The sequence below is a fragment of the Passer domesticus genome, chromosome 10, assembly GCF_036417665.1.
Source record: "Passer domesticus isolate bPasDom1 chromosome 10, bPasDom1.hap1, whole genome shotgun sequence".
NCBI lineage: Eukaryota > Metazoa > Chordata > Aves > Passeriformes > Passeridae > Passer > Passer domesticus.
In genome coordinates, this window is record NC_087483.1 from 31,302,958 (window position 1) to 31,316,186 (window position 13,229).

The window sequence follows — 13,229 nt, forward strand, 5'->3', positions numbered from 1 at the left end:
TGCTCGTAAAAAAGTTCTGAAAGAATGGTTAACTTTGGCATGCAGTGAGGTTTGAGTGTTTTGCTAGATGTCACGCCTTACACACTGAACACTTTCTAGTGTTTTAACACAGTTGTTGCACCAAGGCATAACTTAAAGAAGGTAACATGTTTGGTGAATTGGATTTTCTTTTTGGTGAGGTATCTGTCTCGACAAAGAAGGCGAATCTCTTGGTGTGACTTGTTGAAGAGGAGGGATCAGCAGAAGTACTAGCTGCAATTTCTGTGTGGGTTGGGTTTGGTCAGGTTTTGTGTCAGAGATGGACGCAGTTTTTAACGCTAACTTGAGAGGGGAGGGGAAGAGCAAAAATCTGCTTCCTTCCCCTCCTCAGGGCTGATTATATAGTAGGGATTGTCTCAGGGCATGGTGCTTTATTCAGAGTGAGGTGTTAGCCGCTGTTTTACATTTCTAAAGCTTCCTTAATATGCACGTGCCTGTTCTGCTTGCCTAATTACATACCTGTTTTTGGCCAACAGGATGAGCAGTAGCACCAGAAGTGATGTGCTCTGTTTTTCCATTACCGTGTGTTATAGTTGTTAGTGACTTGTTTTGAGCTCACAGAGCTGAGCATTAGGAAGTTAGGAAGGTGTGGATTGGCGAGACCTGACTAGTTCCAGAGGATTTTGGCTGCAGTCACAGTTGTGCTGGTGTTGGAACTGCTGACTAGAAAGAAAAGCCATTTCAAGACTGGCTGCTCCACACAGCTCTTTCTTCCCTTTCTTTTTTAATCGCGGAGTGTTTAGGCAGTGCAAGGAAGTCAGCTTGATTGAGCAGTGTTGTTGACATAGCAGAAATAACTCTTGTGATATCCTGAACCCCAAATAATCTAGAGTTAAAGAAACCATTTGGCATCTTTATTTGCAAAATGACTGTATAGATAGGCGTTTATAGAGGGTGGTAAAGTCAATTTGTAAATCTCTGAAGCAATGTAATGAATATATCCAGTGCTGCTAAGTGCCTAGGATGTTTGATTTGAGGCCAGGAATGCCCACAAACACTTAATAGCAAGAGTTACCACTTAAAAAGTACTCAAGTTTAAATTGGTGTCTCTGCATAACCAGAGCGGTAATCTTTGGAGCTGGAGTCGGCTCTGTAGGCAAATTCCTGGTGGCTCCAACAACATTTCTAAGGCTTTGAGGAGCATAAATTGAACCTGAAGAGGTGTCACGACCTGCCACCTGGCCTATAAATCTCAGACCAGGGTGCAGTAGTAACTATGTACTTCTACAAGAAACTCTTTTCACTCCAGATTTTTTTCTTTGAAAGCCAACATAGATCTTGGACTGTGAACATCTAGTTATGAGTAACAGTAACCAAATTGACATAGCCAGATGTGGTAATTACAGTGCATCATCAGTGGCTGACATGTACCAGTTTCTTCAGTGATTAAAGTACAATAAATTAAAAGTAAATTAAATGTTTCATTTCAAACTTCCTAGAGTGTTTATTCTTGTTTCTCCATTTGCATCATTCATATTTTGAGGTTGACTCTTACAAAGGAAAGAAAAAAGGGGAGGGAAGACAGGAGACGAAGTGGGGGGGTACAAAATCCTGGCAAAACAACATCACTTTCTAAAATGTAAAGCTTAAATTAAAAATGCATGTGTATATATTTTTTTTCTTTTACAAAACCTTTCTTGGAGACTCTGGGCTCTTTGAACTAAGATCTTTCCAAGACTGGTACTGTTACTTTGTTGGCAGTAAAAATGAGCTCTTTCTCTCAAAGAGGTGCCCCCTGGTCTGCCAGTTCATTTGTGCACAGTTGCACTGTCTACCTAAGCACTCTGAAATTGTTTTATTAAAAAAAATAAATAACCAAGCTTTTCTTAAGAATTAATCATTTAGCAAACAGGTTAGTTCACAGCCAGAGAAAGGGTTGTCTAGGCAGGAATGAATGCCATACCTTTTTAAATCCATGGCTACACAAATACAGTGGCATAAGCTGTTGCTGCCACAGGAAGGAAAGATGTTGCTTTCGTTATTGCGTTTGTCCTTGTTTTCTCATACCCCTTGGCAGAAGAAACAGTTTTTTAGCAGCCAGGCAGTAAGCTAAGTCAAGAAAATGCTGTGGCTGAAAATAATCAGTATAATTTCGTTATGTAGTTTCCAGCTGGAGCGATTCTCCAATCTGGTTCCCCATGTGCCTCCCCAAATGTGGTGAAGAAGCATTTAGAGGTGATACTAGGCTTAAGTTTGCTCAAAATGCTGTTGAGCTGTACCCTTACTGTGGATTTTTTACTGAGAAGATTATTCTGCATTTACAATCATTGATATAATTGAACCTGAGATTTCTCCTTAATTTTAAAATGAAAAGGAAAGGCAAAAACAACAGCAAGAAGCAACCACAAGGGACGTTGTCATGTAAGCCAGACACATTTGAGAGTTATTAAGTAGCAAAGACTGATATTTATGAATATTTACAATGAGACAGAAGGGACAGGTTGTAAATGATGCAGTTGAGATTTAACTTATTAGACACAGAGCCAGGATTTGAGCAGTAACTCTGCTTTTTGTCCACTGATCTTATCTTTGGTGTCTGTCAAGCTACTTAATCTTTCTGCTTTTCTAGGTCTTCTGTTGTTTTTAATTAGAAAAATGCCTGACTTGAACTTTTCACTAAAGCTGCAGTCATAGACAGTACATAGATTGGATTCTTTGCAAGAATCTACTGCTTTTGTAGCTATGTCAATGACAGAAGAATGTCAGTGTCATGTATATATGTACTGACACCTTGGTATGTTCAAAATGGGAGGCATGAACTTAATGCAAGTTATCAGTGGTTTTTTTGGGGCAGATTGAATGATGTCAGGTTTTTCTCCCACAGCTTCATATCAGATTTAAAGTTGCTTTTGACCTGGTAGTTTTCCTCTTACCACTCTTTTGAAGTGCATGTTTCTCCAAATGCATTCAGCTGTTTTTACGGATTTTTGTGCCTAGTGAAAGACTAAGAAGCTTGTTTGTTGATCTTGAAAAAGTTTTCATAAAATAGATGTTGTCTGTAAATGCTGTTGTGGATGTTGTTCATCATACATTCTGCTTTTCTGTTAACTTGTGTTCAACTTGGACAAATGTCAGGTTGTGCTTTTTCTTCCAGTTGTTTAAGATCCGTGGGTGGAATGTTTGCTGAGTAGTATGAGTGGTGAAAGGACAAGAACTCTGTTTTGCTATCATCCCTTATCTTACTTTTCATCCTGTTCCCATGCAAAACTAAACTACATCTTCCCCCACTGCACCTCTGGAATTCCCAAGGCTCAAAAGCCATGAACAGCCCTGGTTTATTACCTGAAGATTCCATCAGCTCAGTCATCCCAGTCTGGTCTGTCAAGGGAACCTCAGCAGCTGGCATACCAGCTCTCTTGGTGCTCGTGGTTTGTGAGGAAAGACAGGTTGGTGAGGGGGAACTTGAAAGTACAAAAAGTTTTCATCTGGGGTCACCAACAACATATGAAATAATTAGGAACAAAAATCTTTGTCAAGAGTTTAAAATAAAGTGCTGTTTTAAGTAATAGAGAGCTCCAGAGGATTTTAAAATCAAAATATTTTACAATTGAGTACCAAACAGTCAATTCTGTGCTATCCATAGTAGTAATTGGGAGAGGGAAAAGATAACGTAGATGGGGAGAACTGATAATATAAATAATGCAAGTACCTGCATTTGGAATATAAAATTTTTGGATTGCTTTTCACGGGGGAGCAAGGTCAGCCTTACAAGAGAGACAGATAGTAAGTGTAGTGTCTTATGGAAGCAGAACTGTACTTTGTGGAAGCCAGCAGTGTTTCAGCAAAAAAACCTGACCCTGCCTAACCCACAATTTACATAATCTTCTCATGGATAATGGAGCGTTAATTGTATTCCAGTTTCTGTACGTGCAAAGTTTTAGGTAAATGCTTCCTGGTGGTATAAGATGAAAGACAGAAATTATGAGAATGGATACTCTCTCTGAGTAGTTTTTTATCTTGGAATATTCCTTATTTACACATGCATGAAACTTGATATGGAGGTTGCAAAATGAGATGGTTTTGTCCTTATTATAATGAAGTATCATTAAAACAAGGTCTTACACAAGCCAATCCAAGGACTGTGTATAATAGTGGGATTGAATCAAACTCTTTGGACTTTTGGAGTATAAAACAAGATAAAAAAAGGACTGTATCTGTAGTGACTATTTTAAATAAAAATTAAGAAATCTATCTGGAATGCAAAAATCATTAAGGAGCACCAGTGGCTTTTTTTTGGAGAGAAATTATTTGTATGGATCTGACTGCAAGATCAGAGATGCATTGTGATAGTTGATTTTACTCAGTAATCCACTCTGGTTTATTAAAAACTTGTGGAATATTAATGGCCACTTGCTAAGTATACATAATGCTGTTCCTTGTGTGGATGTTGATTAACAAGAAGATATAGTACTGCTAAAAATGCTGGAAAATCAGCCATCAAATAAAATGAGTACTGTGAGTACTCACTGTGAGTAACGGGAGTTCAAGGCTGACCTCCAAAGTTTCAAAATAAAGCTCAGCTGACAGAAGTAGTAATAACACAAACATTTGAACGTGCCCCTTTTTGTGTGTGCTAAGGCTATAACGTTTTAGATTAAAACTTTATTTCCCATGTGATCTTCTGTCTGAAAGTATTGACATGCTTTTGGGTGTTTGCTTAAACTTCTGAAAGACCTTTAGGGGCCTGGAACTGGACAGAATCAGTCGTGAGCCGTGTGTTCCACAGCAGAGGCGCTGCTGTCGGTGCGGTGGGAGGGAGCCTGGCCGTAGTGCAGGGTGAGCCAGTGCTTCCTGGGGTGCCAGGCTGAAATCCGTGGTGAGATGGGACCTGAGCAAGGGAATGCTGAGTGGCTGTGCCGTGTGAGCAGCACAGATGCCTGCACGGAGTCCAGCTCCGGGGCCATGGCAGGCAAGCGTTTCGGTCTCGCTGCAGTGCTCCGTGCCCTGGCACTGTTGGAAAGGAGGGAGGAAGGGAGCAGCTGGCAGCAATCTGTGCTGCTTGAAGAGTAAATTGTTTGGCCTGCAGTGTGCTGCCAGAATGTTTCTGGGGCTTGTGCTGCAGGCTGGTTTAGTTGCCTGAAAGTTTCATGTTCTTAACTCTCAGCGAATTTTATCTGAAGTCCTGCTTTCCTGCTGAACTGCCTCTGCAAAGGCTTGGGACTCTCTGGTGCTCTTAATCAAATTGCTCATGAGAAACCTGCAGGTGAAACACCAAATAAAACTGAAATGTTTGACAGTTATAATGGGGGAAGGCATTTAATCTGTAAACCTTAATGCTGAACAAGTAATTTGGATATATTCTGTATCAGAAAGAATTAAAAAGTTGATTAAATCAAATTGGTAGTTAGAAGATAAAAATTTTCAGGAAGTTGAAACAGACTTCCACAAAACAGACGGTCAGATATGAATGTTTTGAGTCTTTGCCTTATGTAATAGGGTCAATAAGCTCGAGCACAGTACATTAAAATCCTTCTACATAGCACTCTAGTGGATGTGCAGTTAGGATGGGTATTGAAATAATTTCTTCATTATGAAGATTTTTGGGAAATGCCTTCTTTCTCCAAAGAACAAAAGAACAAAATATTTAATCCCAAATGCTTATCTTCCTGTACTTGTGAGACACTGAGTAAATAGAATTGATAAGCTGTATCTTTGGAGATAGAAATTCTCCCCGGTGTTCCAGCCTGCAGGGTTTTATATTCACAAGTGTGTACAGCAGTCTTGTCAAAAACTGAGGATAAACCAGAGAGAGAAGCACTAGAATAAGTAGAGTTTTGCTGCCAGTGGCATCTTTAGATGAATGAGAAAATTGACTGGAGAGTTTGGAAAAGTTATTTGTAGGAATGGTGCTTAGTGTTTGAGGAGAGGAGCAGCTCCATTTGTAGGTCAGTACTTAAAGCCGTAAGAAGATCAGGATGATACAAATAATGTGTACTTCTAACACTGCCTTTGTAACGATAAGGGGTTTTAACCCTCCAATTCTGCAGCAAACTTTAATGGTGTTAACTGTAGACACCTTTTGCATGATATTGATATGAAATCATCATCCTTTAAAGCTCATGGTTGAAGCTTTCTCATTTCGTTGTTTGAAACCTGTGGTTTCAGAGAAGAGGATTTACTTCATTTAAAAAATGAGCAGGCTCATCTGCTGCTTCTGTGCTGCTGTGGTCTGCAAACATGCATAGGTGACATCCTAGCAACTGGGTAGCTGTAAATCCTGAGTAGGGACCCATACCTTCTCTGTGTGTGTGTCTGTGTAAATGACGTGGATATTTCTAAGGAAGCTCATATGCATATGAATGGTAACCCTCCTGATAAGCTGACAAAAACCAGGAAGGGAAGTTTTTACCACTTGGTAGCTATTGAAGACAATAGTTACTGTTAGTTATTGTTAATTAAAATATTAATGTGATTATTTGAAGAAATCTAAACAAAAAGTACACATGGAAGGGATAGTGAGTCCCAAGAAGGTAATGCTTATTCATTATTTTTTTTCAAAGTTCATCTTGCATAGGGCCCTCTATTCCTTCACAAAGAAAGAAATAAACAGGAGAGATTATTTTCTGATAAGTATTTTAAGTAGTAGATATATTAGGTTATTTTGGGGTTATTTTTCAAGTTTTGTAAAAAAAAAAGAACTGCTTTGCTGCGATTGAAAACTCGAAGTGAGCCATTCAGCTGGTGCTCAGCAGCACCAGCTCCTCTCCAGTTCCTGTGAGCTTGTGCTGCTTCTCCGGTGCTGGTGTGTACTGGCTGCTCTGGTGCTGAACGTGGCTCTGACACCAGGCAGGTTTGGAGCACCTGGCTGGCTTATCCTCATGGGTGCGTGTCCCTGCAATAGCCGGTACTCTGAGGCCATGAGAAGAGGGTATAAATGCTGCCTTTCAGGTTTTGGGCAGTGGCTGAGGTGCCTGAGCCGAGGAGAACGTGCCGGGATCGCCTTAGCCGGCCGTGAAGGGACGAACCGAGGTGAGCAGCCAGCCTTGTTGCTGAGCTGCCGGGCTACGCCCAGCCTTGGTAACACCTCCTCAGCCAGCAATTGCAGTTATTAAGAGCAGCAGGAGATGTCATTAGTTGGGAGCATCCCTTTCATTGAGGAAAGGGGGGGAGGGGGCAGAGGCCATGTGATTCATTCCCAAGTGATCAGAAGATGCTTTTATCCAGTGTGGCAAAGCCAGGAGAGGTCCTGCCCTATATATATGGTGTATTTTGTTTACGTTTTCCTGTTGTTCATTCTCCTGCTGTGAGATGTTTGCTGTTGCTTCCTAGAGAGAAGAGCAAACTCTGTAAATCAGGTAGTCAGGTTTTACTGAATTGCAAACCCAGGAGAAGTTTAATTTGTGCCCTGAAGGGAGGACCAGCCACTGACTGGACTGCTTGTGAGTGGAGTTGTTAATAGTTCATCAGTAACCATTAAACAGTTGAAATTATTCGTCCTTTGAGTGTAACCTGAGATCTGCTGTAAGGGAAAGAAAGGAGACGGGAAAAAGCATAAGACAGCAGCAGGATAAAAATGTCACTTTGACAGAATCACAGAATATTCTGAATGGGAAGGAACCCACAAGGATCATTGAGTCTGACTCTTAATGGCCCATACTGGGATCGAACCCACAGCCTTGACGTTATTAGCACCAATATTGCCATGAGAAAATTAGGGCAATTTTTTGCAAGAAAATATAATAAAAGTATATCTTTGCTCTTTGAAAATACTTGAGATCTTACTTTTATTGAATACAAAGAAATTAATTTTGATTCATAAAAGTTGACTGGTTACAAAGCATTAATATTTTTGGTTGCCATTTGTTTAAGGAGGAAGGACTTTAGTAAAGCATGTGTGACACTTCTGTTGACTTGCACCAAATACAGCTGCTGATGTTTTAAGTCATATGCAAAGTAGTACATAATTAATTCCATGTTAACAGCCCTGGTGATTTAAGTCAGAGAACAACCAGAAGTCCTGCAGATCTTTCCACAGCTGCTCCACTGCTTCCTCAGGGACTTTATCATTCGGTGTCCAGTTAATCTTTAAGTCCTCTGCTGAGATTTCTGAAATGGCAAACGCATTCTGAAACTAATCTGACACTGCAGAAATTGAAGTTTTGCTCGTGGGTAGTCTGAAGTAGTATGTGTAGTGTTCCAGGCTGGAGCCAAAGTGCTTCTGTCACCGGCAGGGAATTTGCCTGAGATAACTGGTTAATCGCACTTTTTAAAGATGACCTACAGAGGAATTGAGAAGGATCTCAAATGCTCTGCTCAATAAGGGGAGATTTTCCACTTGTCTTAGACAAGCTATCAAAAGCTTCATACAGCATAGAGTGTTTTTCTAGTTTTTGCTGTTGCAGGTGCTGAATTTATTTCACTTGTAGTATTATATTAATGTTTAAGTAGAAGATTTTCTGTGTTGAGAAAAAATATCAACAGTTCAATGCCTTGGTCTTTCAAGACTGAGGCTACAGACTGAATTAATGAAAGGAAAAGGATGGGTTTGTATGTATAGATGGTTTGCCTTAAGGTTTCTGTTTGAGCTGATGTTTAATAAATCTGTTACTGCCGGAGGAATTTTTCCTGAGACCAACAGAAAACACTTTGAGTGAATTTGATGAGGTTAACATTTAGTATTAGTATTACACAATGTTTTGTAGATGCTGTGTGTTTGTGAAGTTGCATTCTGACCCAAATGCCTCCCAATCCTGCTATTCTCCCCAGTACCTGGAAAGAAATAACTGTGTGAGAATTTGCGTAGACAGGCTCTGTTTACAAACTTTTTTTAAGACTTTGCTTTGAGCTGTGATATGTTGTGTTGGATTTAACTGATACATCCAAAGTAACCAATGATGGTGATTGCAAAGTTGAATATAAAATATTTGAAGATCTGGGTAGAGGAAGGTGACAAGAATTACAGCATGCAACTTTGCTTACTTAAGTATTACTTACTGATTAAACCAGATTATTTCTGAGAACAAAAATTTGGCTGGCCCAGAATTTTGAGAGCCGTACTAAATTTGCTAATTACTAGCTTAGAAAGGGTATGCTTATAAAGAAATGTATGCTTAGAAAGTTATCCCATTTCTCATGTCGTGAGTGTATAAATATTGAGGTAAAATATTGCAAGATGGTGGTTTTACAGAAATAGAGAAACCCTTCAGCTGCTGGCAGAGTAAGCATAAATAATGTCTACATTTCTTTGCATTTTTTTTTTTTAATACTGACCTTTATTCTGATCTAATAATTTATTAATGTATTTTATATACATTTAAGCAGCCTAGGTATAATAACTCTTAAACTATTATTTCCATTTATTGTTATAAAGGAGCTCATAGCATGAAGAATATATGTTGTGTAGAAACTGCTTAGTGCTGTTTATGTGCCTTCTCTTTAAAAACAACTGTTTAATTTTTTAGATCATCACTGTAAAAATGATGTTTCCTTGGGGCTAGAGCTGTTTTTTTCATAAATTATGTATGAGCATATGAGCTGGCTTTTTGCACCTAGAAGTTAGTTTTATGAACTTCGTTTTGTAAATGCGATATCTAAGTGCTATTTATTCAAGTTGCTTGCCCCAGACTGTTTCCGAGTAGTTGTTAAAAGCACTGGCTAATGGAATGCTATCTCCTAATTCAGTAGGTTTTGCTACCTGCTTCTAAACTGGTGAAACACCTAGATACCAAACAGTAGTAAATTCATAAGCAATTTGCTGTACTTGGCTGCTAAAGTTTTCCAGTACATTGGTTATTGCAATTGTACTGGCTGTGTTTCCAGTTCCATTGAACGTCAGTGAGTAAAGAAAGCATAAAAGGAAAAATGATAAAACGATATTTTAACACTCTATTGGCAAGTCAGTGTTGACATTTTCCAAGAAAGGACATTATGCAAGTTCTTTATGGATATTTTGTGTTTCTTGTGGCGTGTACATTTGCCTTTGAGAAAAGAAGCCATCAGAAAATAAAAGGGGTTGAAAAAAGGTGTCCACATTATATTTTCAGAAACCAAATTTTTGGAATTAGAGTATAACATGTGCAGAGAAAAAGGTAGATGCTACAATAAATCTACCTGCTGTGTACTAAGTCCTGTTATCTTTTCAGAAAAAAGCCAAAGGCCAGCTCCTGTTTGAGCAAATCATGTATCATCTGGACCTTATCGAAAGCGACTACTTTGGATTAAGGTTCATGGATTCAGCACAAGTGGCAGTAAGTAGTTATGCTCTTTTTTAAGCAACAGTGTAAAAGTTGTATGTATCAGTTTGAGTTGGGGGTTCTTCCAAGCCCAAGTTTGTTGGTGTTTTATTGCATGTTTCTAAAAATGTAACAGGTTTTGAAGTCAGGAGCAGAGCATTGTCAGTAGCAGCCACAGTTCTTGCACTTGTGGGCTATGCAGTTTTATATAGATACTTCTTATAGTCAAGTATTTAATCCTGCCACCAAGGGTAGCTGCAAGTTAAGTGAGCCTTTAGGTGAGGAGTATTTTTTTCTTTGTCCTTCATCCCTGCAACTTAAATTTGTATTCACTTAGCCCAACATCCCCAGGTAGAACAAAATCGGTGTTTTCCTGCTGCATATGTCAATCTTATTAGATGTATAACCTAATTGTTTTTGTGTTTCAAGGCCACTTGAGAATTATTTCATGCTTAGGATGGCAGAGGAGAAGCACAGGCAGTTGAGCTAAATATCTGAATTGTTCAAGGTCAGCATACAAAAATGGAGGCAGTGACTTATCTTCCTTTATTTCTGTGAAGGTCTGTGTCCATACCAGTTTGAAGGTGATCTCTTAGTTGTTGCAGCTTTGTACAAAGGCAAACAGAAATCCACAAACTTGAACCTTTGAAGGAAGCTAACAGCTTTGGACACAGTGCTCCACCCAAAAGCACTTTTAACCTGATGGATTCTTTCCAAAATTGTGATTGAATTTTATGCTTAGCATGTAATTGTATAGATTGTGCTCCTCAGAGAAAATTGTTGGTGTTCCGTATCTGAAGCAAACTTCATGGCCACTGGCATTAGCTGCTGGTGGTCTGTAGTTCCCAGTAGTGAAAGTGGTCTTAAATAACTTGCAGAACAGAAACATTTAACACTAAGGAGAAAAAGACATTACATTAACAGACAGATGGCATTCAGAACCATGCATACAACAGAAATGAGAAAACAGCCTATTGCATACCATTTTATATTTCTCCAAATCATGTTAGCTGTGCTCAGCATGTGCAGTCCAAGATGCTGAGTATTGATAGTGAAGTACTCTATTGCATTTGTCTTTTTTCTTAAGAAAAGCAGTAGTCTGTGTGGTTAAGGTATCCTAATTCAGTTTCTGCTGTGTGGCTTCTGATCTATTTCCCTGTCTCTAGGATCTCATAAGAGATCATAGTGGGTTAATTTTAACTGGTAGAATCATCTATATGATATTTTTTTTCCTCTTCCTGATCTGCTAGCAAATAAACCTATTTAATCTTGAAATGTGTTAATAAGAATTAATATTTTCTGCCACAGCAGCAACTCATGCCTTGCTTTTGTCTAGCAAATTATTACTGCCAGTCCAGAGAGCACATGATTGAATATTTGATACTGCACAATCTACCAGGTACAGGGGATTTCAAGCTCTGTTTGCTTCCTTTTCTTAACAATGTGTGACTGAAAAGCAGCAGAGTAGAGATAACGATCTGTTTAAACTGGACCTTAATGATGAGCTGCGTATAATGAAGCAGAAAAGATTGCATTTTGCCAGAAGACCTGAATGCAACAGCCAGAGATAATTAATTGCTTTAAGAAATGAAGAACTGTTGCAATGGCAGCCATTCCTGCAAAAGGAGCTGGCAAGTTCTAGCAGAAACCCAATCTGCAGCTGGAAACAAAGAACAGAGACCAGAGACTAATCAAGTGACTTGTCCAAGATTATTCAGGAGACCTGTTAAATAAATAGTGTAAGAATCCAGTTCCTTACTGTAGACAGAATTGCCCACTGGCTCTGAAGGATATAATCTTTCTGCTGCGCAATTTAAATCTAAGAATATTGCCATACTTGCTAGTTACTTTTACTGATACAAACTAGCAACACATAGCTATACAAAAGTTTTAGAAATCCCACACTTGTTTTAACTACAAATAAGTTTTCAGTAGATCTATTGTAACAACTCAAGGATTGCTTTTTTTTCATTCTTTTCTGATGCTGAGGTGATCACTAGTTGGGTGTTAAAGAATTCCTGGGAGTGGGGGAAACCTAGATAATGGAAATTTCCTGACATTTTGGATTTTAGTATTCAAATAATAGATTCTTTAAAAATGTTCTTGAAACCATTAGTGAGTGGAAGAATTGTTGTTTTCATGTGATTTCTGTGTTCACTCTAGTCTGCTGTTCAGGAATAGATCAGTTTTAGCCTCAACATCTTGTCGAACAAACCTCATTTGCCCAAACTTCTTAAAATGTTGCTGGGTCAGGATTTGAGGGGCTTTTGTATGTGTTTTGTTTTTAGTTTTTGCAGCAGCAAACTATTTTAGTAAGAACTTCCAGTACTCTGCACAGTCTGTGTTTGTATTGCCTTCTGTTTAGCAAACTTTATCTCTGATTTTCAGCAATACACTGTGCTGTGCAAACCCTCATCAGAAGTAAACTTCTTTTCCAGGTCCACTTGAATTCCATTATAATCACTTGGAATAAATCTCAAGTTTCTTGACGTCTGTGTCTGTCCATTCATGTGTTGGTTTTGGGGCTGGTTTCATTCCCACCCCCACTTAAAAGCAGTTCTGTTTCCCTTCTCCCTCGCACACCATCACCTCTGAGCAGAGCTGCTGTGGGCAGCAGCAGTCGGAGCCCAGCAGAGTGAAATGCTATCGGTGCCTGTCATGGGCCTGCCTCTCTCTTGCCTTCCCATGGAATGTGGAGGAGATGAGAGAAAACAGGAGGAAGATGAAACGGGGGCACAGCCAGCTCTGGAGCCTAGAAAGGGCTCTCCTTGCCATTTCTGTATCTAAATCACCTGCAAGCCTCCAGCTGTGTAGTTTCTATTTTTTTTTTTTGTGGAGGAAGAAGTAAACTCTCTCTTACAGCAAGTCTATGAAATAGGAAAAAAGATTATATTATTTCCTTGTAGAAAAAAAAAATTGCTTAACTCCCATTTCACTGGTAGCATAAGCAAAATTTATGTAAATATTTGCTTCATTCCTCCTTAAGCTTCCTGGTTTATTTTAAAAAGGTATTAGATA

At 39.1% G+C, this 13,229-nt stretch overlaps 1 protein-coding gene across 4 annotated transcripts in view; it reads left to right on the plus strand.

Moving 5' to 3' along the window:
• EPB41L5 (erythrocyte membrane protein band 4.1 like 5) overlaps positions 1–13,229 on the plus strand; it is a 53,267-nt gene that overhangs the window by 1,370 nt on the left and 38,668 nt on the right. For all 4 annotated transcript variants that reach the window (XM_064434968.1, XM_064434965.1, XM_064434966.1 and 1 more), the window contains exon 3: positions 10,122–10,226. In XM_064434968.1, the coding sequence (XP_064291038.1) occupies positions 10,122–10,226 (105 nt within the window). The remainder of the gene's footprint in view (positions 1–10,121; positions 10,227–13,229) is intronic.